This window comes from Emydura macquarii, unplaced genomic scaffold (genome assembly GCF_026122565.2).
Source record: "Emydura macquarii macquarii isolate MOO-44397 ecotype Brisbane River unplaced genomic scaffold, CSIRO-AGI_Emac_v2 contig_3122, whole genome shotgun sequence".
In the NCBI taxonomy this organism is placed as follows: domain Eukaryota; kingdom Metazoa; phylum Chordata; order Testudines; family Chelidae; genus Emydura; species Emydura macquarii.
Genome location: NW_027133259.1, coordinates 217,308 through 244,322, shown reverse-complemented (window position 1 = coordinate 244,322; position 27,015 = coordinate 217,308). Strand labels below are relative to the sequence as shown.

Genomic DNA, 27,015 nt, shown 5'->3' with positions numbered 1-27,015 from the left:
AATAACAAACAAATTCAAAGAAGGGGAATAGTATTTGCTGAGAGCAAGGCTAGTTCCAGCAACTGTCACGGGCAGAAAGAAGGAACTGAGGGGGCTTAGGGCCGGCAGCGCCTCATATACCGCAGCATGTGTGTGGGGCTCTAGGGGCGCCAGAGCCAGCCCTATGGGATCTGCTAAGGGGACAAAAGTTCCGGTAGCCGTGCATGGAGGTGTGCACTCACCCATAGTGGAATGGACATGAGCAATCATTCGAAGAAGAACTGATAAATACACCAAACTTGAAAATTCATTTAGTCCAGTTTTTTCCTTCTCTTTTCATTCCGCACAATTGTTATCCCATGTGCTACTTTCTCAGGTAAAAATGGAAAATCAGAAGAAAACATAACAGAAGCCAGAATACTGACTAGCTGAAAGGAAAAAAAGTCATTTGTGCCATATAATTCAATAACAGAAGAAAGATTTTATCAAAGAAGTTGCTAACATTGTTTGATATGTTACTATGAATAAACAATTCAAAGAGACAGAAGAATATAGTTAAAAGTTTCCAAAGAAGTTCTTGGACATGCTGTCTGCAATAACTACACGCCTGCCATTTCTTCCAGAAAACCAATGAATTCCTGTGCTCTATGTAATAGTGAAGGCTGTCTCCAGGACCCAAGCATAATTTTTTCAGGCCCAGTACAAACTTGTAACATGGGCCCCCTCCTACACACATACCCATGGGAGTTGCAGCCTGAGGCCAGGCCACCCAGGGCATCCAGGCCCTGGTAAAGTGTACCCTTTCCGTCATCCCCCACCCCCCCCCATATGGGGGCCTTGGCTGTCTCACTGTGGCAGCCTAGCATTAAAAGTGTAAATTAAAAGTGTCATATGACATACTTCCTTTGATGCATGTGAGATATATGTAGGAAAATCACATCAGTGAGAAGAACTGCACAACTTAATCCCCTCATAGGGGCTGTGTAGAGAATCTGCTTGCTGAGCAGCTGCACAAGAATCCCTGCATTCCCCCTGCACTTTGGGAGAAAAGTTTTCTGCATATGCCCAGTATGGAAGGTTACAGTATAGTTAGGATGGAAGAGGAGCTGAAAATCTGCATTTACAAAAACCAATGATCCCAATATCCTGGCAATGTAGACATAGAGATTGCAACAGTCCATGCCCTGGCCCTGTGTTGGGAGGGAAACCATGTTAGCCAGAAGTATTTTTAAATATGACTTTTTCCAGAAAATTGGGTTCTAAAATAATTTTTTAACATGGTTAAGCATGGTTTACACTAGCCAAAGGAGCCAGCATGGAACCTATTAGTGTTTTCTGGGAAGAGCGAGGTTGAAAATAGTTCCAGCTAATATATTTCCCTTCTTTTGTAGATGAGGGTGGGAGATCTAAGTCCAGTGCATTTTTGGGATCGTGTGGAGAACAAGCTTGCATTGCTGCTCCACCTGCAACATCTATTCAATAGCTGATCAGGTTATTTCAATTTCCATTTCTATCAAATCTTTCACTTTTCAACAAGCACTTTAAGCATTAAAAAAAACCAACAACCCAGTCAGTGACCTTAATGTTTTATTGTTGGACAACTAACAATGGATATAATGACTGCACATAACTTGAACTGGGAGTATTAATAACATTATTTCAATTCTATATATTATGGATAAGCATACAGAAACTTTTCATGTTCTTTGCTTATAACAATAGCAGTTATTCCTCCCATACTCCTGCCTGCATTTTAAAACAGCATGAACATCAGGTTTTGTTATGCTTTTTTACATTATTTGACAGTCATGCTGCAATATCTCAATGTTTCTGCAACCCGCAAAAAGAAGGCTTCAGTCAAAATATAAACTTCAATTCAGTAAAAATGAGTAGTGAAAGAATCATGAAATACAAATTAAATATATATATAAATAAAATATCCCCCAATGGGGCAAATTCTTCATTGAGACAGAGTCACACCAGGAATTGATTTGGTCCAATAATTTGTCTAAATTAGCATTCAAATAATTATTTCAGTGTTATATGTAGTTATCTTCCTTTTCCTCCTGATAAACATTCATTACAAAAATACCCCCAAAACCAAAAACCTAAATTAGCAGCTATCTCTAGATTTCTCATTCATTATGAGGAATAACATCATCAGGTTTATGACTTACAAGTATGTGCCATTGGGAAAATATGGGTTTGTTTTAATGCACAAAGATTATAAATTGGAAATTTGGGAGAAAAAAGTAGAAAAGCAGTGGAAGTTAATCAAACTTTAATATTTCTACAAACCTTACATACATTTCCTGCTTCTTTTCAGAGTGGGGATCTGTCCCATATGTCACCGGCTAGTTGTATTAAACTGTGTGAAATACTGGCCTGTTGGAAAATTTGAATATACTTCCTCCTGAAGATAAATTTTTCTAGATATAAATTAAATAGACTCAATTAGTAAATGTTTTAAATTTCTAAATATTTTAAAAATAAAAATAACGTGAAATACATAGTCCTGTATAGATGTATTACTCATATATACATTACTACATATTTTAGTAGTATAATAAATCAAAATAAAAAGAGCTCAATTTTCTCAAGATGACATAAAAATTCTTTTTTCCCCAAAATCATGTTCCCAAAATGTCACTATGGCAGTGTTGAGAAAACAGTATTAATGTATACTCAGAATTCTTTCATATTGCTTTAAGATCAGGAAATTATCAGGTATTGGAATTTATCGTGCAAAATCTTGGCATGCACTGAAAAATCAAAGCATTAAAGACTAGGGTTTTGGCTTACAATTATGGTTTCTTAAAAACAAGTTCTTTTTAGTTTTTCTTTATCCTCAGAGTATGCATACATATCTGTCCCCTAATAAGCTAGTTTATGACAATACTTGATGGTTCTTTATGGTTGAAGTCTGCCATGGGACCTTATCCTGGGTTGTTGTTGACATAGCTCTGTTGAACTCAATGGAGTCCTATCCTTTTTGATTTCAAGGGAGTGAGCTGAATCAAGTAGACATGTATAGTTTTAAGAACATTTATTAATACAATTTACTATATATTTCTTTGTAATAGAAAGACTATTACTGACTATTACTTTAACAAAGAGAAGTTTAAGAGATGACTTGATTACAATCTGTAAGTATCTACATGGGGAACAAATTTTTAATAATGGGCTCTCCAATCTAGCAAAGAAAGGTATAACATGATCCAGTGGCTGGAGTTGAAGCTACACAAATTCAGACTGGAAATAAGGGGTAATTTTTTACTGGTGAAAGTAATTAACCATTGGAACAATTTACCAAGGATTGTGGGGTATTCTCCATCACTGACAATTTTAAAATCAAGACTGAATGTTTTTCTAAAAAACATGCTCTAGGAATTATTTTGGAGTAGTTCTATGGCTTATGTTATACAGAAGGTCAGACCAGATGATCATAATGGTCTCTTCTAGCCTTGGAATCTATTAATCTTTCCCCCCACTTTTCTATCTTTATTCTGCTGTTTATATACAGTGAACATAATGTGACACTTTACACTATGGCCCGAGCAGAGAATTATCAATATCTGAGCCATTATTCCAAATGTGTAATTTAGGAATAACAGGCTATTCTCATGAGAACAGTTTTCTTTTTTCCTCACTACTACAAAATCCAGACACTGGCTCTAAACTTGTGATTTTTTTAAATGCAACCAGTGGCAAAACTTATGACAAGTACAGCAGGCTCTCTAAGCAATTTATAATGCCAAGCTATTGTGTCAATGAGAAAAAGTTGATTGGATATAGAATAACCCCTCTGTGCACTTACTTTGATTTCTGCTCCTGGAACAGTTGTGCATTGGCATTATCCAGAGTTCTGCGAAGTTCTCGATTCAGTCGATGTTGATGCCGCTCAAAAAGAAGTTGTGCTCTGGCGGTCTGTATACGCTGCCTGTCCCACTCAGCATTTCTTTGGCGTTCTTCCTCCTGCAACCTCTGGATGAATAAAAGAAATGTTTGTTTTCTCTTCACAATCACAGATAAAACAATATTCAAATAGTCATATTAGCAAATTCATTCATGTGATGAACCAATTTGTCTTTACTAGGCTTGATTCACTCATGCTATGACAGAGGGGTGCACATTGCACCTTCCTCCACCAGCAGTTGCTGATGCATCCTGGAGGAAATTCATCCATAGGGGAAGGCAGGCAGTGGTTTCATTACATACTCCCCAGAGGCTGATGCTCAGGGGAAGACAGTTTTTAATGCAATCAAAGACCTTTTTAGAAGTCCCACTATCTGGGAGGATTGACTGAACTGGTGCAAATCTGGTCAGATTGGCCATGTTCTCTTCATGGCCAGTGCTGCCTACATTTGAGGCTGTGCTGGCCAGCTCAGTGTCTCCTTGAAGAGTGGGGGATGCAGTGTAATTGTACTCCTGTGTACTTCCTCCTCCAGGTGAATTTCAGAGTAAATCAAGCCCATTATCGGTAATCTTGGCATAATTTGTAGCTGAGAAACTCCAATATATCCAAATTTACAGATTTGTCTATCACTATCTCCAATAATATTAGCCATGTACATCACTGCTTTGATACCACCTTTTGGACAGAGTCAGAAGAGGCAGTTTTATACTGTGTGGATCTGTCCATCAAAATTAAACTGCCCTTGGGTGTCTTTGTGAAAAGATGTAACACAGTTGCTCAGGACTGGTTAAACTGTTAAAAAATAAAGTTAAATTAAAGATGGACAACTCTTTGTCATATTAACTAAAGCCTTTATGATGAACATTACCACGCTAATATGAAACACAGCTCCTGGAATTTAAGATTATTTATTGACAGAGCAGTCTTTAAAAAATTCCACACAAAACACGATTAAAGGAACATTAAGGTTGCAATGTCAAGTGCTCAAAAGTTAAAATATGCCAGAATTAAGATTGCTTGTATATCTTAACTTGCCTCCTTATGCATATGAATTAGTATGGTATGTAATTAAAGACATTTTTTTTCTGCAGAACCCCTCTCTCATTCAGTGCACAGAAACGAGGGTGCTCACTTAGGGTATGTCTACACTGCAGACTGAGATTGCTTTAATTTCAATCGACTTCCACCCACTGAATTTTAGAAGTTGCAAGAATGTGATTACACCATGCTCCTTGTGCCTGGCTCTTGCATCCCCACTCGCCACACTTGGGTCGACATTCAAAGCAGTGCACCGTGGGTAGCTATCCCACAATGCAACTACCCACAGAGGCTTTTGGGAAGCTTGTCGTCCTCCCATGATGCAATGTGCTCTTTCCCTCCTTCTTGTGCCAAACAAACTCCAAATGCTTTTTTGCACCGTTTTTCTATGCCGCACCCACGCCGTTGCCAGAGAGACATGGAGCCTGCTCAGCTCTGCACTATCATTACGAGCATCACAAATACATCATGGCTTATCCCTGCAGTATTTTCAAAGGTGAGAGAGGCATGGAAAACAGCGATGTTACTGAGGCCGCCCTGCTACAAGCCATAGAGCAGAACAATTCCCGTTTGCTGCAAGCTGTCATTATCATCTTCAGTCCATGGAGTGCCGGTTCTGGTCCCGGGAAACAAGCACAGGGTGGTGGGATCGCATCGTTATAAAGCTGTCGGATGATGACCAGTGGCTGCAGAACTTTCGTATGTGAAAGGCCACTTTCTTTGAACTTTGCGCGGAGCTGTCCCAAGCCCTGAAGTGCATGAATACTCATTTGAGACCAGCTCTGACAGTGGAGAAGCGAGTGGTCATCGCTTTGTGGAAGGTGGCAATCCCATACTGATACCGGTGAGTTGGGAATCAATTTGGAGTTGGTAAATCTACCACTGGAGCTGTTGTGATGCAAGTGTGCAGAGCCATCAATAGGCTTCTGCTGTGAAGGGCAGTGACTTTGGGAAACGTGCAGGACATAGTGGACGGTTTACGGCAATGGGGTTCCCAAACTGTGGGGGGCAATAGATGGCAAGCATATCCCTATCCTAGCACCTGACCACCTTGCCACAGAGTATATAAACTGGAAGGGATACTTCTCAATAGTGTTGCAGGCCCTTGTGGATCACAGGGGACGTTTCACCAACATCAATGTAGGGTGGTCTTGAAAGGGGCATGACAAACTCATCTTTAGGAACTCTGGTCTCTTCGATAAGATGCAGGCGGGCACTTTCTTCCCTGACCAAAAAATAAACATTGGGGATGTGGAAATGCCAATAGTGATCCTGGGGGATCCAGCCTACCCCTTGCTCCCTTGGCTAATGAAGCCCTACGATGGGCACTGGACGGTGAGAACGTGCATTTCAGTAACAGGCTCAGAAAGTGCAGAATGGTGGTGGAATGTGCATTTGGCTGTTTAAAAGCCAGATGGAGATGTCTGCTTACTAGGCTTGACATCAGTGAAAAGAACATACCATCAGTTATATCTGTGTGCCATGTGCCCCATAGTTTGTGTGAAATAAAGGGGGAAAAGTTCCCCCAGCATTGGGCCGTGGAGGCTGATAGGCTGGCTGCAAATTTTGAGCAGCCAGATTCCAGTGCTATGCTCAGAGCCAACCGTGGAGCGCTTCGGCTTTGGGAAGCATTGAAAAACCGGTTTTGCAATGAACTGCAGTAATGTATGTCTGTGCTGTGCCTTTCTTTCCCATCCCCCACCCTTGCAACAGCAGTTCTCTTCCCTCCTTTCCCCACCCAAACTATGAATGAATAAAGACAGATGTTTTTTTAATGCTGCAAAGTTTTATTTGTGACCCGTTTCAATGGAGAGAAAGGAGGATAAGTTCACACTGTAAAATGTCACTGTGCAAGCAACTGTGGTTGCGTGCGGTTCTTAAAAGGGCCATCATGTCCTTCTGCTCGCCTCCATCAGTGTGGAGTGCAGCACATACTGCACCCTGCTCATCCTCCTCCTACATCACTTGGAGATGTGGGCTGATAACAAAGTGGTATGCAGCAGAGCATTTTAGAGGGGCTGCAGAGGGAGTCTGTCCTGCTGCTGCTCTTCCTGGAGCTCTACCAGACGCCTCAGCATGTCAGACTGATCTCTCATAATACGCAACATCTCCTGTTGCTTATCACACTCCTGCTCCTGTGCAGATCTTCTGTGTTCCACGTGCATGTCTAGTTTTTCAGATAAGGATGTCCTCCAGGCTCTGAGCTCTGTGTCAGCAGCCATGGAGGCGTTCATTATTTCACTGAACATGTCATCCTGCGGGGTTTTTTTTTCCCATTTCCTAATCTGGGAAAGTCTTTCAGCAGGAGTTCTGCTAGGAAGGCCAAAGTGTCGACTATAAGAAAAGCAAAGCACAAAGTTGCCATTGTTAGCTGACCCAAAATAGTAAAGGAAATGTTACAATGTAAAAAGTACTCCCCTTCATATTCACAAGGCTAAGCCAGACCCGCATTCCAAACTGTACGTATCGGATGGGTCAGACTGGCGTTCCAGACATGGTAAGGAAGGGGCCCCTCCATCTGTTATAGAGAGGCTTCATTAACACTAAAATCCACAATCCCCACTTGAACAAGGAGAGGGATCACTGGGCTCCCCTGTAACATGCCAAAGATTGGTTTGAGAGTAGGTGAACAGAACAGATTAGAGGACACTGCAGGTGAATTGTAGCGGCAGAAAACAGGGCAACCAGTGTCCTGACCCATAACGCCCATTGCAACAGTACTAGGACTAGGAACAGTCTTGGGAAGGTGCCCAGGGACCCCATCCATGGCAGAGGAATAACACGGAGTGACTGTATTGGTTGGGTACTTTAAACTTGCGCCATCTTCCCTAGATGACCATGTGTGATATCAGTCTCCTGAGGTTAATGCAGGTGGAAAGGGAGGATTTGCTGCATGCATCAGGGTACAGGCCTGGCCCTTATGCTGCTATGCTCCGTTATGCTCATTTAATAGCAGAGTGGCAGGGAAAAGTATCCTACTGTGGTGGAAAAAATAAGGCTGCCCTCCCCAGAAACCTTCTGCAAAGGTTAACAGATTACCTACATGAAAATTTCCTTAAGATATCCACAGAGGATGCTCAGAGCATACCTCTGCACATAAATAGTCGGTTCTGGGAGTAACCCTCCACTGAAGTTTGCCACCACCCAGTAAGACCCTCCCTTCAAAAACACAAACTCCTTTTAAGAAGCTGGACTGGGGACATAATCGCAAAAATAAGATTTGCCACACACACTCACCAGGTGTGCCTTCCCCTGCATCTCGATCAGTCCTGCTGTCTTGTGTGTGGGTTGTGTGCTCTGGGGTAACGAACAGGGACAGTGGTACCCCGCTCTCCTCATCGTCCACAGATTCCTCCTCATTCGTCCTGGACTGGGATTCTTTGGAGGTATCAATGCTGCGTGGTGGCACAATGGTGGGGTCACCGCTGAGAATCACAAGTAGCTGCTCGTAAAAGCGGCATGTTTTGGGCCAGGAGTCAGAAAGGCTGTTAGCTTTCCTAGCTTTCTGATAAGCCTGCCTCAGCTGTTTGATCTTAACGCGGCACAGCTGCATGTCTCTGTTGTGCCCCTTTTCCAACATGCCATGAGATATTTTCTTGTAGATATTTAAATTTCTTTTGCTGGCTCGGAACTGAGCCAGAACAGACTCTTCGCCCCACAGACCGATGAGATCCAAGACCTCTGATTGACTCCAAGCTGGAGCGTGTTTGAGTTGTGCAGTTGCCATGAGCAGTTCAGCTACAAAGCTCTCTCCACGTTGTCTAAATCAGAAATGGAAATTCAAAATTTCCTGGGGCTTGAGGGGAGGAGCTATTTCCTGTGTACATGGCCAAGTTACAGCAGAGCATGAATGTCCAGAGCGGCCACAACAGGGCATTATGGGATACCTCCCAGAGGCCAATGGTGTTGATTTATGTTGCACTCTGTCTACACTGATGCAAATTCAAGCTATGGAATTCAAATTCAGCGCTACGGCACTTGCAGAGGTGGTTTTATTAGGTCGACTTTTACTGCGCTTTAAAATCGACGGAACTTACGTGCCAGTGGAGATGCATACTTTAGGGGGTCGACGTAAGTGGCATTACGTTGACCTCCATTGCCAGTACAGACCAGGCCTTAGTGAATAGCAATTCAATATATTTCCCTCTTTGTTCACTGTATGGACACATGCTCCATTTACTGCACAATGTTCAAATCCTGCTCTAAAAAAATAATTATTCATTTTCTCATGGGTGTTCCTTTGGCATTCTAGCTTTCCTCCGTAGCCTGCCCACATTCCCCATCAGTTTACAGTTCCAGTCTCCTTGTCCAAAATTCCTAGTTTCTCTCTGACCCCCCAGCTTCCCATCAGATTCAGTGTTTCCCTCCTGTCACTTGGCTGCCAGTCTCCTCCACCATTTCCTTCACCAACTCCTAGTTCCAGCCTTGCCTCCCCTCCTGCTCCCACTTGCAGTATCCTTCCTGAGCCAGTCCCAGTCTCCCCCTGGCTCTCAGTCCCAGTCTCCTTGCCCAGCTAGTCCAGTCTTCCACTCCTAATACCCAGTCCCAATCTTCTTGCCCCTCCAGACCCAGACTTCCACCCCCAGTGCCCAGTCCCTCCCCCCAACCCCCAGTCACAGATTTATTCTCTCTCCCTCTCGAATCCCAATCTCACAAGGTTCCTTGTCCCAATCTACTAATTTAATTCCTCTCCGGGCTGGCTCTTGTTCTTTTGCATTCTGATTAGACAACTTTTTACTCCTGTTGCCAGCAGGATGGTTATTGAAAGCACAGGAGAGACAGACTCCTTGAATTCAATCCAGTGCACGTCCCTATCCTAGCCCAGAATATCTGGGAACAGCAATTCCAAGGAGAGGTCAGCCCCTGTAGCCTTGGCTGAAGCCTGCTCAGTCACTCTGTGTGCTGGTGCATGTGTAGGCTCATCAGCACTAGGAGCTGTGAGGGGATGAAGCATGTACAGTGAGAATCAAATCTTCACAGATTTTAAATGTTAAACAACAATTTATTTAAATGTTAAACAAAAATCTACTGATCATGTACAAACTAACCTTTTTCAAAGACTTATCACTGGGCCAAATTTGGGTGGATTTTCATAGGAGCAGCAAAAGGAACATCCCTGACACAAAAAATATCCCTTCCAAATTTCAAGTCTCTACTCCAAAGCATGGCGGTGCTAGAGCTTCTCAAAGAAAATGTTGCCAGCATTTAACATTGCAAAACAACATATTTTTCTCTAGCCTTGTTCCCAGAAATGTCTGGACCATTTTGGCTGAACCTTTTCAAATAAATTTTGGCTGAAGAAGACATGTTGCACAGAAAAATTTAGCCCAATCAGCTGAAATTGGGCTGTTGAAAAGTTATAAGCTACAGAAAACAGGCTCTTATGATGGGAAGTGTCAAGCAACCTTAATAATCAGCAGTGCTACTAGCTCTGCCTATACTACTACTTCATTTAATAATACAGATAAGCAAATGAACTTGCATACCAGTTTCTCCAGAACTTGTTGCTGTTGTGTGTAACGTATTGCCATCAGCTGATCCTGGTTCATTCCCTTCCATCGATCAGTAATCACACGATGTTGCCCAAAGGAACTGACTGCTTGTTCAGGGTTTTCAGAAAGTAAGTCTCCTCGAAGGAGGTTGGAAATTTCAGCCACATTATCTTCTTCTTCCTGATGCTTTTCTAGCATTTTTCTTTCTGCAAATTCTGCAGCCTTAAAAAAAAAAAGTGGATGTGGGAGGAGAAAGCTGGGATCATTTTATTTAAATACAGAAAATACTGATTTAATACTGCGAGAAAGTTAATGCATCCATCATCCTATCATTAAATTTTCTTTCCAAACTGCATGTGATTGTCAAAAGCACCATCCAATTGCACTATGTTCATATAGATTAAGAATGCTGAAAATCCAAAAGGACATTCCATTATTGCTTTCATAGCTTGGACCAAAATCAGTTTGGAGAATTAGCTGTATGTTGTAAAACAGATGCACAATTATATCAAAATTGATTTACATTTATTCACAGACAGAACAAGCAGTCAAGCATGCTAACATATATAAGTATATATAGGATACTTATTACCTCAAACAGAGAACAACCTCAAATGGTCACTTACATTAAAGCCTGTATAGCTCAATGCAGAATAAATATTTGAAAAGGAAAGCAGTGTAAATAAAATAACAGGAGAATATGCTCATTCCGTTTTTTTAAATATATATCTTCTACTTGCTTGAGTAATTTTTCTTTCCCAGAATATTAACAACAAATAGCTTAAGTTAATTGTGCAAAGTATACAATAAGAAAAACCACACAAAATATTTGTAAATGAAGTAATAAAAAAGTAAGTATCTGAGGACTGGTCTACACTACTCAGTTAGGTCGATGTAAGGCAGCTTATGTCAACCTAATAACGTCAATGTCTACACTACAGCCTTCTTCCTGAGATGTAAGTGCCCTACTAACCAACATCATAACTCCACTTCCACAAGAAGTGTAAGACTTATGTTGGTGTAGTTAGGATGCATTCCTTACATGGGCTGTTGGCAGGAACCATGAAATTGACAAGAAAGCTGGGCAGCGGCTCATGGAAAGCCAGACCGCTGGACCCTGTTCCTGGCTGGGAACCTGGGAGAGAATGGACCCTGCTCCCAGCTGGGAGTTGGGGTGAGAAGCTGGGGCAGCTGGCCCCCTGCTGGGAAGGTTGGCTGTCTTGTCAATTTCATGGCTCCTTGCTGGAGCCGTGAAATTGACAAGGCTGCCTGGCTCCCAAGGGAGGAAGGGGGGGCAGAGGCTCAGAAGCTGGGGCAGCTGGATCTTGCTCCCTGGGGGCGAGAAGCCCCGGGCAGCTTCCTACCCGCTCCTGGAGAGGAACAAGGAATGGGGGAAGGGGCAGCCTGCTGGGAGCCAGCTGTGAAACCAGCTTTCAGCTCCCCACACTACCCCTCTTATGTCGGTGGAAGTGCTCCTGGTGAGGACACAGACCACCGACCCAAGGAGAGTAGTGTGGACATGCACCACCACAGTAATTACTGCAGTGGCTATAAATTGATCTAATATACATCGACTTACGTTTCTAATGTAGACATTCCCTCAATCATTCTTATTTTAGAATTAGAATTATAAAACTATTTAACAAGTTATAGTTTTAACTTAGATCCTGTAAAAACGTATTTTAAATCTAAAAATGGGTGTTTACCTCACTCAGGTTGTAAATGGGTTAATATGGGCCTCAGAGGCTAATTAATCAGCCAGGGTGCACCTGAAGGGTGAGCCAGAACTAACTGGAAATAAAGCTCAACTGGGGTAAAGAAGAGTATTGTCTCTATAAAGAGCTGGGTGAGCCCTGTTGGGGGAGGAGAATAAGAAAAGAAAAGGTAGGAAGTGCCCTCTCCCTTGGAAGCAGCCTGCAAAGAAGGCTGAGATGGAGAAAGACCAGATAGGCTTCTCCAGGGTCGAGCTGGAAGCCTAAGATTGGGACACTAATGAGCTGGAGCCTGCCAGAAACCCTGAACAAGGGGAGGAGCATGCCCTGGATCAGGGGATTGACTGACCCAGGGAGAAGAAGCAGCAGCAGAGGCACTCCTTTTCCAAGGTGACTGCCAGCTGAGTTGGGTAGCATATATTTTTGCTGCACACTGTGGTGGAAGTGGCTGGACCCAGTAAAGTGGTCTGGCCAGAGGCTGAGGACACTCTAGGGTCCAAGTATGTCAAAAGAAAGTGGCGGAAACTGAGGCAAAAGTTGCTGTTGTGCCACACCTGGACAGGAAGGGGCATGATGGTGCAGCAACTCAGCTACACCATGATAAAACAGTATACTCTAGTTTACCTCAAGAAAAAAATTTCAACTTTTAGAGAGATTAAAATAAATCAAACAAATCAAATTAAAAATGGCAGCAGGGTTGAACTTTAGACACATCAGTCATCAGTTGCAGCAGCACAGGAGCCAGCAAAGAGAGCTGAACACAGGGGAGTTGAGTGGTCTGGATTCTTGCTCGGTAGGATGTGGTGTGCTGATCTGTGTCTGAATGTCTGATGGTTCTGCCTGGCTTTAAATATAGGCATGATGGAGGATATGGGAGGTACAGAGCTGAGGTGGGCACTTCTCTGGATCGCTTCACTTCTGATGACAACCCAGCACGACAAGTGTTGAAAAGCAAAGATAAATCCCATGGCACCATAAGTTTGTCCGTTTTTTATATAGAACCAATGTAGTTTTCTGCTTCTTCTGGTTTAGAGAAACTAAGGGCCTGGCTATCCCCCTTGATCTTAAAAGTAGCTGAGAAGGCTATAAAATAGGTCTGTCCTTTCTCCTTAGCCAGTTTCCTTGACTTATTTAATAGGGCTCTTTTTTCAGTTAAGTCCTGGCCTGTAATTGGGAAATATCATTATTTTATGCCCCTTCCAGCTGAGGTTTTCTTTTTCTCAAGCTTTTTTTAAAGAATGGATTCTTTCACATTGTATTTTACAATATGTAATATAAATGCTTGGCTTGGAATTAGTTGAGGATTTGGGGTCTAGGAGCAGTGAGCTCTTCTATACTCAGCTCTGTCTGGGTATAAGGAAAGAATCTCAAGTAGTGTTTTACACAAATATTCTACTGATCTGGCTTTTTCCACTTCTTCGGGGTACCCAGCCACTCCCAAATTATTTCTTCTTGACTGGCCTTCCAGATCATTGATTCTATCTTGTGGCTTTTGGATCAGATGTGATTGGTGTGTATTGATCATAACAGAGTCCATATTGTCTTCTAAGGTAGAGATTCTAGTTTCTGCCTTCTGGATCCTGGAGTTTATGAAAACTGATCTGGTGTGCTTCAGTTATGATTTTAATTTTAGATATATCCTCTGATATTTTCATAAGCAGGATCTGTTCTTCAGGTTTCTGCTTTAGCATATTGTAGATTTGCTCCAGGTCCACTGTAAACTTGCTCCTCCTCAAATGGTGCCATGCTGCTCTGCACAAGGCTGTCAAAAAGCTTCTGATTTTTCATAATTTGTGGAGAGTCTGGGGAGTTCAAAATCAGATCCATCTGCTACTATAATGTTAAAGAGCAGAATGAACCACCCAGAGACAAAAAACAGTGGCCTTAGTACACTGGATGTTGACAGATTTTAGTGAGACTGAGCAGAAGCTCCAGATCTATGCAGACATTTTCCCCTGCTGGCTCCTAGAAGTTGGCAGAGGATATCTTTAGAGAAGTGCATAAAACATATTTTCTGATTACTGAAATAACATTGGAACTCAGTTGCTGACAAATCTTTGTGGCAACATCATTACTCATTGTACTTTGCTATATGACATCAACAAATTTTTGCTCAACTTATTTTCCTTCCTCTTTATAACCAATATTAATTTACCTGGGTTCTATTAAAATCCTTGGTAGCTGCACAAATAGCTCGTCTAGTTTCTACATCTATTCTTTGTAGTTCCATGGCCTTTTGATCAAGGTCTATCCTGTTCTTGCCATGGAGATCATCTAAATTAGATTGAAACGGAATTTAGTTAATACAAGCTTATCATTCATGCATATGTAAATGTAATTTTCAAACAGTTGTTGGTTGATGAACTATTCACATAACATTAAACAGAAAGCTGCCTCATGTATTCCTTTCCAAATTCCATGGTTATGGTTTGTCATCATAGAATGTTTAATGAGTCAGTAAATCCATATATCAAGCAATCCACGTTAGAAATGTAAAAAATGAAGCAAATTTCTTATACTTGTTTGTTTAAAACTTGTTTGAGCAAAGTTTAAAAAAATATTTTAACCAACTATCTCAAGAAAACACTTTTTTCAGGACAGAAACTAAAAAATAAATCAGAGCTACATTTTATCTACTGTAACATTAGTATGAGAGCATAACAAGTACCTGGACTTCATTGAATCAAACATTTAAAACACACAACCTTTTTTAAACCATCTAGTCTCTTCATTTGAGGTGTATATGGGAAAAGAAGATTAGAAATTCACGGGATCATCATAAGTTCTCAATACAGGTACATTAACCGAGACATTAACTAAATTCCTTTTTATCAATCTCTAGAGGTTATCTATGTGAAGTTAATATTCCTACAGTACTTTTATGAAATGAGATTGAATACACTGAAATATTCCTGAGGGGCAGCCGTGTTAGTCTGTATACAGCAAAAACGACAAGAGTCCTGTAGCACTTTAAAGACTAACAAATTTAATTTCTGTAGGCATAAGCTTTCGTGGGCTGACGAAGTGGGTTGCAACCCACGAAAGCTTATGCCTACAGAAATGTAACTTGTTAGTCTTTAAAGTGCTACAGGACTCTCGTTTGTTTGTTTGTTTTTAAATATTCCTACATCACAAACTGGCATAATGGGCTATTCTACAGTTTTGTGAATTATTCACGGTAGAATTTGGAAAAAAAGAGCATGAAAATCAAACTTCTACCTTCGTTTGTTACCTGCAAATTTCTGGTCTGCTAATGCATTCTTCCAGTCTCTCTGATGCTGTAGAGACCATTCTCTTGACTGCTCCTTTTGAAATTTCACCCTTTGGTCATGATTTAAATCTTCTCCTAGAAACTTCTGCAAGCCAGACACAGTACAGCGAGGGTCATTGTCAGAGAGACGAGCAGGGGCATCCTTCTTCAGGGCCTGTGGGTCAGACAAATCAAACTCACGCCGAGTTTCTGGCTTCTGAAAATTCTGTTGAAACTCAGTGACAGCTTTGTTTAGGTTTCTGATGTCCTGTTTCTGTCTTTCTTCTAACATACAGATGATCTTGTCATTTTGCTCCATTTCAGCAGCTACAGAAAGATTATAAACAAGGTAAAACTACGAGATTCAAAATGCACAGGGGGTTGTAAAAAATGAAGAATGTGATCTTGATAAAAAGACTAGAAAATAAATCTTTAAACTACTAGACTTAAGCCATTTAGGAGGTCAAAGTTGGTAAATGATTTTTCTAATCTGATAGTGCTATTAAATTATAAAATCTTTCAATTTTTAAGAATCACCTTTGGCATCAGAAACTTGCTGGAAAATATGATCAAAATATACATAGGTTTAGTTTACATCATTTTGTTGTAACATATCAATCCTAGGTACTATACATCAACTCCTCAGCATCCACTACTAATTTGCAGTAGTGAATGAAATAGCTACTTATTAGGAACACAAGAAACAACACATCAGAGCTCTAAAATGATGTACCACCAATGAAATAGCTTGAAAAAATACTGGAATACACCATTGCTTTTTAGAGAGTTATTGTTAATTCTCACCTCGAGTTCAAACATTGCAACTCATCCAGTACCACAGAGTACATACTTTAACAGTTTAAATATAATTCACAAGTAAATACCATTGCATCTGCCAGAATGCATGTGTTCTAGAAGTTACCTACAAGGTCATATTCTGGTAGATATTGTGAATCAAGGCCTGCAAGGAAAATCATGACCAGCAGCATCAGTGCAGAGCGGAAGCTGGCTATTACATTCTGGCAGTTCTTGAACAGAGAAAGGTTACTCTGTGGGCCCTTTGCAAATTAAACCTTAGAGAGGCATTCCAGCCATGGTGGGCCATCGTAGCCTATGGGTCAGGGGATGTGATCCACATGATTATGTGTGTTATGCCCCCTGATTCAGCAATGGCTCCTACTCATAACCTTGTTTTAGACAAGTCACGTATCTAACAAAAACAATCTATATATAAATAGCTGTCCATTATGATCACCTCGAGGAGTAAAGAGTTATTGTGATGCATATGCTTCAGTGGCATGGGTTCTATTAACATTAGCAGAACTGCACCACCATCCCTAAGCAAACTGATGAATACTTTACACCCCTCCTCCCAGAATCAGATTAATTAAAATACACTTGCTTAATGGCATGTAGCATATACATGATGTGATATAAAAAAAATCCAAATATAAAGAGTGGGCTAAACCCTGAAGTTCTTATTGATGGAAAACTCCCATGGACGTTAGTGGAACTTTCACCTCAGTAGGTATGGCAATATTTACCTAATGTGGGGGAAAAAAAATCTTTTCTCTCTCAAGTGAAGACAGATATTGTTTCAAGGGTGATATACAAAAATAAACAGGATATTCTTTCTATGTCTGAATTAAGAGGGAAAACATAATCAGTCATGTGCTCACATATGCACAAGGTTTGTGAAATTAATTTACATTTAGAAATCAAATGTGGGACCAAGAGAATACAAATTTGCTCAGATAACTACTCCCATTTTAGTGCATATGTATCTTTATTTGCTGATACAACAGTAGATGATTCCTATAGGTTTTCAAAATAAATGCATAAAGTGAGGATCCTAAGTTTGATTCTGTAAAGTTTTATGCATAAGCTTAACTTTAAGCACAGGGTTCATTGGGACTACTGATATGCTTTAAGTTAAACTGATTTTCAAAAGCACTGAGAATCCAACAGCTTCCATTGTCCTCAGGCGTTACAGAGGTGCCTAACTTTTGGCACTTATTTTTAATATCTTGGCCTACATTTCCACGGCAGTAAATACTCAAGAAAAGAAACATTGGAAACATTTAAAAAGGAGAAAAAGATGAGAAAAGATTGCAAAACAGAGTACAAATGTTTACATATACTAATATTAAATTATATTATTTGTATAGCAATAAATATACCAATTGTTTCATGTCGTGCTTTCTCATTTGCCTCTTGAATCTTCTTATCATTGATCTGAGTATCCAAAGCATCCTTATCAACCTATTACAATGAAGAAATTTAAGCTCTGTAAAAATTATTTATTTTATTGAAAATATTTAAAGTGTGTTTACAGGCTTTATCCCAATCTTGTATATTAAAATATCTACTTGAGCCAGAAATGAATGTATTTGCCTTGCAAAATTATAATTCTAGACAGCTGTGGATTATGTTATTGCTAGTGAAATGGCTTTAATGGTAAATTACAGGCACAATACTATTTAAAGTATGTGGCTGCAAAAAGAAAATCCAGCAATAATATGTCTGTTAGTTCACTTAATTCTAAGAGCAATAGGTACATTCTTATTCCGAAACAAAGTAACATTTACAAGGTTAGGTTGAGCTCCACTACTTTAGATTAAATGTTTTCTACACGTAGATTCCTACTTAATTTACTTATCTTTCATCTATTTACATACATTAAATAGTTGTAAAGGTTTTTGACATTCACGCTGTAACAGAATCATAAGAGTTTTCAGTTGTAAAAAAAGTTTGTGCACTTCTGTAAAATATACCATTTAGCTCCAAACCTCTGCTGGAGGTGGGGATAAGAGGGAATTTTCAGCCTTCATAGTGTGAAGCATGGTGTCTGGTGTTTGCAGCAGTCACCTGGGGTTCTGGAAACCTTGGTTCTCTCCCTGACTATTACACTGACTTTCTGTTGTGATCTTGACCAAGTCACTTAGTCTCTTTTTGCATCCATAAAGTTGGGATAATAATCCTTAATCATCTTGGTAAAGGACTTTTAGATCCTTGGATGAAAAATGCAAGGTATTAATTATTATTCTCTGTTTGGATTAAGCAAGTGCCCTGTAAACAGATTACAGTAGAAAAGACATACGGTGCGATGTTGTCTAGGATTTCTGAATATTCTGATTAGGTGAAGAAACAAAGTCTGTGATTTTAAGATGTATGAAAGCAGTAGAAGTCCTAGAATATCTTCTAATGATGAATAAAGTTCAAAACCATGCAGTACTGGATTCTAAATATAAACTAAGTTATGAGGACGTATTTGGTTAATAAAATTCTTCACAATTTCAGTAACAGGTTAAGGAAAAATTAAACATGCCTTCTTTGGTAGATTCGGGGCATAAAATGGACAAATAAAAACTGGACAGATTATACAAATTTTAAATTACTGTACCAATTTATACGCCTTCTTTGAACAATTTTCTCTTGTCCAGAAAATATCCAGAAAAGGACTGCTCCAAGTCTCACAGATCTTTAGTACTCAACTGAATAGTCCAGAATCCCAGCCTGAGAGCATCTGAAATGCTAGTTATTCCACTAACTGCATGCAAGATATCAATGACATTGCACTTGATGACTTATTTGCTATGCTTTTTCTAATCTGTTCTTATAATAATATTTCTTTATTTGTAATTTTACACCTTATCTGTATGTATAAATATTGTGTATATGTTATTGTATATTCATTTTTGATTCAGTGTATATTTGCATTCTTTTCAGGAATTACTGATGCTGAGAAGAATGAGCTTTCAAATTAGCTCTTCTAATGATGAAAAAAGCTAAATATGTCAGAGCATGTTTACAAAGACTGGTTAGCATAATTAACCCCATATTGCAGATGAGGTAAGGTGGCTCAGAGAGGGAAAGTGATTTGCCTAAACTCACACAGTAAGTTAATGGCAGTTAAGAATAGAAATAAGGTCTCCTGTACTGACACCCATTCCCATGTCAGTGAACCACTCTGTACACTCACTGCCCTTTTTGATTCAGCCTCTTTTCCAGCATCTGTGGAGTATTCAGACGTCAGATACTGGCTTGCTCCTTAAACTTCTTCAGAAGTGGCAGCTAAACATAACTGATAACATTAAAATCTATGCCTGTATGTAGTATACAAGCACTTTAAAAATGTGCTTAGAAGCACAAATATACTGTATCTTTTGTAGTATTTCAGGATCTTTCTACTTTGTGCTATGCTTAATTTCAAAGCACAGGACAATCCCCACCCCAAATGTTATCTTTCAGATATTGAATACATTACACTATTTTAATTAAAACCAACAAAAATATTCATAGACTCCTTTGTTAAGTTTATCTTTCATTACTTATGTTTGTCTCTCCAGCAAATTGATTCAACATACTAGTGCAAAAATCTTTGGGCCAGATCCTCAGATGGTATAGATCAGCGTAGTTCCAATAAGTGGAGATATGTAGATTTACATCACCTGAGGATTTATCCCTTTGAGTTCAACTTTTAAAAACATGTGGTAGATACATATGTCATGGCAAAAGCCAAATGATAAATGTCCCTATGCAAGAAACTTGTCTTCAGTTGCCTAATTACTTTGCCTGTGTAGGCAGACTGTCCTACAACTGCCTACTACAAGATTTCTTGCACCCTCCTCTGAAGCATTTGGCACTACGACTGGTGACAGGACACTGGATCAAATGGATCACTGGTCCATCTTTTTCCCTTGTGACTATGGTGACTGTGGCATTCCATGTTCCCTTGTAACTAAGGTGACTGTGGCATAAAGGCCACAGGCATAAATCCAAGGATTTATTGAAACTCTAGGTGAAATTATCCTTTCAATGACACATGGATATTAAAAAAAATTCAATCCTAACACTTAAATTCAGAACAGTTGTAAACAAGTATAATCCACTGAGGTCAATGAACTGGACCTGCTTTCACCAGTTCTAAAAAAACTGGAAGACACAAACACATAATGAGTTTGATAATTCTCAGTTGTCAGTACCTTATGCTTATTTATAGCAGTGTTGCTTTTTTTTTTCCATGAAGAGAAATCTTATTGCTCTTTCAGTTTTTCCTTCACATTCTATTTAAGTTCTCATCAAGGAGTCAGCCACGTTAACAATGGCTGAAGAAGCATTTTCCCCAGCTACAGCGGAACCCTGTTTATCCAATCTAATTGGGACCAGGACCATTCTGATTTGGTAGTTCTTATGTCCACATTCCACTTGTTTTGCAGTAGTGTAAATGACTACGTAAGATACAGGACAGTGGGGAATCAAGCCCTGTAGACATAAAGGTATGTCTGTCACACGGAAAAACTCTGGCAGCTTCCCACTATCTCACTCCTACCCCAGCCTTTCACTGACACATGTAGCTACACACTGCAGTATGGACATCACTGCCTGCTCTTCACTGTGGCATGTAGCTACATTACACTAGTGGTAGTGTAAATGTAGCCTAAATACATACCCGCATAGGGCCTGATCCAGTTTCCACTAAGGCAGTGGTCTGCAAACTGTGGGGTGTGCTCCCTAGCAACGGCCCTGGGCCAGCCCCCTGGGAGGCAGTGAGGGAGTGTCACCCAGCCTAGCTCTGCCTCCAGCTCCGCTCCAGCCCTGTCGCCCCAGCCGAGGTGTGGGCTTTGTCTCCCAGCCCTGACCATGGCCAGCCCAGCTCCCAGCTTCTGCCCTGCTCCCAATCGCTAGCCTGGCCAGAGCCCATGAGGGACTGAGGCCCCGGCTTCCAGCTCAAAGTGTACCCCGTCTTGCTGCCATTGATGTAACCTGCCCAAACGGGAAGTGCTGAGGGTGTCTACATTGGAGTGAGGCCACCCAGCACAGCTGGCGCTTCCCCGTCTATTCACGGGGCTGACACTAGCTTTGTAACGTGCTTTGAGATCCAGGGACAACAGCCCACGCTCTCACCCCGGGTCCTACTGCTGATTCCCGGCCGAAACGCCGTTTCCAGAGACATGTGGCCCCTGATTTGTGGTAATCAATGTAATCGATCGCCATAAAAGTCGACACCAATCAGACAGTCGCGTGGGGGAGTCTGGGTCAGTCTGTCCGTCCGCCCGCAGACCGCACCACGAGGCGGCAGCCCCCGCTCCGCCCCCCAGGAGAGCGCTCGCCCGCTCGCTCGCCCGCCCGCTCACCCCGATCGTCCTGACACGGGCGTTGAAGATGCGGCTCTGCCTGTGCAGCTCCCTCTGCCGCCTCCTCTCCAGCTCAGCCGCCTCGGCCAGGTCCCGCTGCAGGCCCAGCTTGCGCATGGTGCCCGCGGCGGGGCGAGGACCCGCCAAGGCCGAACAACGACGATCTCCCGGGGCCCTTTTTCCGCAGCCCGGCGCCCAGCACGAACCAGCACCTGCCCAGCTCCAGGCTGCCGCCGGGCGATGTCAACAGAGCGGGTTGCTAAGGCAACAAGCACACCCGCCCCCCTCCCGCTGTTGGCTCCCTCCCCCGCTTGGCTCCTCCTCCCTGGCGGTTCCTCCCGCCCCCTCGAAAATCTCGCGAGAGACAGCCCGTCCTGCTCCTCCCCCTCCTCCTCCTCTCCCGCCCGCGCCAAAAGCACGAGGCGGCGCGTGTCGGGCGGTTGGTGCTGCTCGCGCCGCGTTCCCGCTTTTGTGACGGTGGCGGTTACCTCTGAGGGAAGGTGGCGCGTGGCACCCACCCACTCACCCACACGAACCAAGAATTAAGGTTACGCGGTTCCGTGCGGGGCGGGGAATTTTAGACCTTAACGGCCGCCGCTGCCGCCTCTTCCCGCGGGGATGGGTTACCTGAAGTTGCTGCTGCTGGAGAACTTCAAGTCATGGCGGGGGCGGCAGCGCATCGGCCCCTTTATGAGATTCAACTGTATCATTGGGCCCAACGGATCAGGTAGCGGGGCAGGCCCCGGAGCTCTGAGGGTAGGACAGCCACCTCGCCCTAGGGATAGTGGCTCCTCTCCTGCGGTGGGGTGGGGTGGTTGCGGCTACCCTGCTCCCACTGACAAAATGCTGACTCACCTGCGCTGGCCCGGTGTAACTGCAGTGTCACGAACTCCAGTGTGCACACAGCGCTCAGGCTCTGACACCGGGGTACTGCTAATCCCCAACATTTAGTTAAAAATGTTTTCTCCTCTTTTGGTATTCTTTTTTCAGGAGGGGAGAGCAAGAGAGAGGAAGACAGTGTAATGTTGAAGTAGTGATTCTAGGAGACCACGAAAATAAGGGTGCTATCAGAAATGCTAGATGAGATGAAAGGGCAAGGGAAAAAGGAAGTTTTGGTGGAAAGAGAATAGCTGAAAATGTATTATCCGTAATGGTGTAGGAAAATATGAAAAAGATATTCTTTGGAATTCAAGAGTCTGTAAGAAAGGGTTCTAAATACATTATGGAAATATTTCTGATAACTAGTATGTAAGAGGCAACTATTATTGTCAGGCAAACTCAAATTAGGGGTGGGAAATTAGACAGTCTTAGATAAAGAGTGTATAGACCTGGATGTGTCATAAACTTAGCATGGAATTCAGTGGTGAATCACGTTTGTAATAATTAATCTGTTGCAGACATTGATACTAGCTGTTGGTTACAAATTACTTTCAAACATGTACCTCTAATATAATTTAATTTTAAATAGATATTTATTAAATGCATACATAGGTTCTGGAAGACAACAAAACTGAGACTGAAATAAAAAACTAGAAATAAGTAGTCCGCTAAGTGTGTTCATACCTATCTAACTCTAAAAAATTAAGTTAATGCTTTTGATAATTTTAAAGGAAAATCAAACATAATGGATGCCCTTAGTTTTGTAATGGGTGAAAGAACAGCAAATTTAAGAGTGAAAAGTGTTCGAGAACTTATTCACGGAGCACACATTGGAAAGCCATTTTCCTCTACTGCAAGTGTAAAAATAGTGTACTGTGAAGAGAATGGAGAAGAGAAAACATTTTCAAGAATTATTCGAGGTAAGTAGTAGATTTTTGTTGCAAATATTTTCAGTGCTTGATATAAAAACTTGCAGAGGATTATTTTTAAATCTTAAATATATAATCTGATAGTACAACATGGGCTAATGAATCCTTTGAAATTATTAAGCCAATTTTTATACCATGTGTCATGATAGTCAGGTGCTCTAATTACAATGATGATGACGACAAAAACAACATAATAGAAGAGTTAATCAGATGCTAAACAAAATGCATGTTATGTTCCATGGCCTGATGGTTGCTAGACTATAGCTCTGAGAGTCTACCAAAGGAAGTGAGTTCCAAAGACTGAGGCAGCCAACTGTGAAAGCCTTGTTATGGACACAAGCCCAGATTCTCTGTGCTATTTAGGATCCTAACTTCTATTAAAATCAATGGGAGTTAGGTACCTAGATACCTTTTGAGGATCTGGGCCATAGTTTCTGACATTGGAAGCACTCCCAAGCCCACCAATTTAGGTGAGGTATAAGATTGGTAGCTGTATCTAACAGTCACTGATCACGCAGGTCTTTAAAGGTTAACATCTTGAATTCCATGTGGAAAAAAGAAAACCAGTGCGGAGACCTGAGCAAAGGAAATGCAGCTGTCCTATCTTTCTTTCTCATTGGGGTAGTATGCTATGTGCCTTTAATATTTTCTCCCTGAGAAACTGCCAAATCTCCTGAACTGCTTTTTCTCTTAGATTTTCTTCCCATGGAACTTCCCCACCAGTTTTTCAAGTTTGTTAAAGTCTGTCTTGTTGAAGTGTCTTTTCCTTATTCTGCTGATCTCATGTCTTTCTTTCTTTAGAATCATGAAATCATCATTTAATGATTACTTTCAGTTCCCTTCCACTTTTGAATTTGCAGCCAATTCCTCCATGTTAGTCAGTATGAAGCCTAAAATGGCTGCCCTTTGGTTAGCTCCTTTGCCTTCTGAAAGAAGAAGTTCTTCTCAGCACATTCCAAGAACATATTGGACTTTTTGTGTTTTGTCATATTACTTTTCCACCAGATATCTGGATAGTTAAAATTGACCATTACTAACAGGTCTTGTGTTTTGGATATTCCTGTTTTAGAAATATTTGTTTTAGAAATGCCTCCTCCACCACCACCTCCTCATTTGATCATCTATAGCCAATTTCTACCATGATAACATTGGGGTTTTTTCCCCTTCCCTTTTATCTTCACCCAGAGACTTTCACCTGGGCTGCCACTCACGTCCTTCTGGACCTCAGAACAAGTGTAGACATTACTGATGTACAAAGCAATATCTTCTCCCTTTTTTTCACTCTGGCCTTCTGAACAAACTTTACCCCTCTATACCAGTATTCTAGTCATGATATTTGTTCCACCAAGTCTCTAATACAATTAACTAATATTTTAGCTTGTATAAGAGGACTTCCAGTTCTTCCTGTTTATTCCCCATTCTCCTTGCATTTGTACGTAGACATTTAAGATGTTGAGCAGATTCCCCACTGTTTTCACTCTTGTTGCTCCTGTTACCCTGTTGTAACTTTCTATCTCCACTAACTATGAGCTCCTTATCTGTGAGTTTTTGTCACCTGCCCCCTTTGAATCTAGTTTAAAGCTATCCTCCCTACGTTGGCAAGTCAGTATCCCAAAATGTTCTTCCTGTTCTTCGTTAGGTGGACCCGATCTCGTCTCAGCAGTCCTCCTTCACAGAACATCCCATGGTTGAGGAAGCCATAGCCCTCATGTTGACACTACCTGTACAGTCATGCATTCACTTTCAGGATGTTTGTCCCTGCCTGAGCCTTTACCCTCAAGTAGGAAGATGGGGGACACAGGTCGTGTGCTCATCCAACTCCTTTACCCTCATTCTGAGTCATCTTGTTACTACTGATCAGCTCAGGATCATACCTGGCAGTATCATTTGTGCCCATGTGGATGAACTGCAATAGGACAGTGGTCATCAGAGATTAGCTTTAATGTATTTCTATGCACAGCACCACGAGTGGCTGAACAGTATAATACAGTTCCATTACATCTCCCCCTTGAAGTTCATTTACAATATTTACACTATCACACTATCATTGAAATTCAGTACATATCAGTCTGAGTGTCTCTGAATCATACTGTTTTTTAATTATATGACCTGAATGCATAACAACTTGGTCATCTGGCTGTCCATTAGTTTCAATGACTGGCTGTGGTTGGTTTGGAATCCTTAAGTCATTGTCTTGTTCTGCATCTCCCATCTGTAGAGTTTGTTCTGTTGATTGTTCTTGCTGAGGACCAAACTGTAGATGTCAACAGTTTCTGTTGAACTCTCTACTGTCAGTCTTGATCACTTATGATATGGGCTCTTAATTCCTTTTCGTTATGACAGCTGGAGTTGTCCATCTTTTTTTCTCCATCCAGTTCAACATGAACATGTTCACCAGGTTTTAGACCTGGCAGTTCTCTGAGTGATATCTGTTAATGTGTTCATAAGCTCTTTTAGTTTTTTTTATCCCATTTGACTACTTTCTTCATCCCAGGCCTCTTTTTGGAGAGAAATTCTATTCCAGAATTGGAATGGTAGTCCCGAGTTGTTCTCCCATGAGGAGTTATGCTAGGCTATATTCAGTAGCTGTTGTTGGTGTTGATCTGTAACTCAGAAGGGCACAGAATGGATGTTCTTGCAGTATGATTTTCTTGGCTATCTGTACAGCTCTCTCAGCCTCTCCATTTGCTAGTGGGTAATGTGGACTGCTAGTAATAAGATCAAAAGCATATTTCATTCAGGAAGACTTAAATTCTGCTGCAATGAATTGTGGTCTGTTGTCCGTCACTAATTGTTCTGGAATACTGAATTTGAGCAAAAGTGCACTTCAGTGTCTCAATAACACTGCAACATGTTATGTATATAATTTCTATATATCTGGAAAAATACTCCGCCAAGACCAGAAGTGACCGTGGTTCTGGAGGGGCCACACTGAGAATGCTCCATCAGGATAAATGGCAAAGAATAGGGCCGACAATCCCCAAAACTGGTGTCTTGTTTTTTCCTATATTTAAACTCACCAAGCCAGTAACAAAATAGCTTCTGTAATACTTCCTTGGTTACCAAGAAGCCCAAAATACCATTCCCTTTAAGCAGTCCAGCCTTTGGCTCCAACCCAGACAGCTAAGTCTATATGGTGAGCCTTATTTAAAACCTTTTTCACCATATGTAAAGTTCTACCAGTCTCAAGAGCTTGGACACATTACTCACCACATCAATGAATATTTCATATCTTACTCGAATACACACTTACAACCAATTCTTACTAAATCTAAGATGTATTTAAAAAGAAAAGAGTACTGTGGTTAAAAGATTATACATATAGATTATTAATAAAGTTCTTAATTCAGTTTAATAGCAGAGAGAGGCTGACAATTTGTAAAAGTCCTTTTCGAATCAGTTCCATAGGTTATAGTCCAATAGGCAGTCCATGTGCAGTTATTCAAATTCTTCCATGAGAATTTGCAGGGATAATCCAGAATCAACCTGGAGACCTTAGTCCTTAAGGCTTAGAACTTTCCCTGACAAAATTTATTCAGATCTGAGATAGTAAGGATCAGGCCCCAAAATCCCTTTTTAGTTGAAGTTCAGCTGATAAACCTTTTTTTAGCGAACGATCACAGCAGGGGCCTTTCTGGATGAATAATAGGCTGTGTATATTGTTGCTTTGAAGCCAAACTTCT

At 41.3% G+C, this 27,015-nt stretch overlaps 2 protein-coding genes across 5 annotated transcripts in view; one reads left to right on the top strand and one right to left on the bottom strand.

Annotated features, from left to right (window-relative positions):
• Window positions 1-1,560: 1,560 nt before the first annotated feature.
• Window positions 1,561-21,733, bottom strand: RIBC2 (RIB43A domain with coiled-coils 2). Of its 4 annotated transcripts, XM_067530954.1 has the most exons (7): window positions 21,525-21,733; window positions 17,568-17,649; window positions 15,370-15,714; window positions 14,293-14,411; window positions 10,420-10,647; window positions 3,797-3,963; window positions 1,561-2,408 (listed from the first exon to the last, which is right to left on the bottom strand). In XM_067530954.1, exons 1-7 carry the CDS (start codon window positions 21,639-21,641, stop codon window positions 2,327-2,329), a joined length of 1,140 nt encoding a protein of 379 aa, XP_067387055.1. In that variant the 5' UTR covers window positions 21,642-21,733; the 3' UTR covers window positions 1,561-2,326. The 4 variants fall into 4 exon arrangements, with proteins under 4 accessions (XP_067387055.1, XP_067387056.1, XP_067387057.1 ...); XM_067530955.1 differs by lacking the exon at window positions 17,568-17,649 and having other exon boundaries at window positions 21,525-21,637; XM_067530956.1 differs by lacking the exons at window positions 17,568-17,649; window positions 21,525-21,733 and adding an exon at window positions 20,373-20,462.
• A 280-nt stretch (window positions 21,734-22,013) lies between these two features.
• The window catches only part of SMC1B (structural maintenance of chromosomes 1B), a 77,750-nt gene continuing 72,748 nt past the window's right edge, over window positions 22,014-27,015 (top strand). The window contains 2 exon segments of the mRNA XM_067531031.1: window positions 22,014-22,251; window positions 23,135-23,323. Of these exon segments, the coding sequence (XP_067387132.1) occupies window positions 22,143-22,251; window positions 23,135-23,323 (298 nt within the window). The 5' untranslated portion in view covers window positions 22,014-22,142.

Coding starts and splice junctions, on each gene's coding strand:
- RIBC2 (XM_067530954.1), bottom strand. CDS start 21,641: ATGCGCAAGCTGGGCCTGCAGCGGGACCTGGCCGAGGCGGCTGAGCTG. Junction 15,715..17,567: donor AGCACGACATGAAACAATTG/GTATATTTATTG, acceptor ATCTTTCTGTAG/CTGCTGAAATGGAGCAAAAT. Junction 14,412..15,369: donor AGCAGACCAGAAATTTGCAG/GTAACAAACGAA, acceptor AATCTAATTTAG/ATGATCTCCATGGCAAGAAC.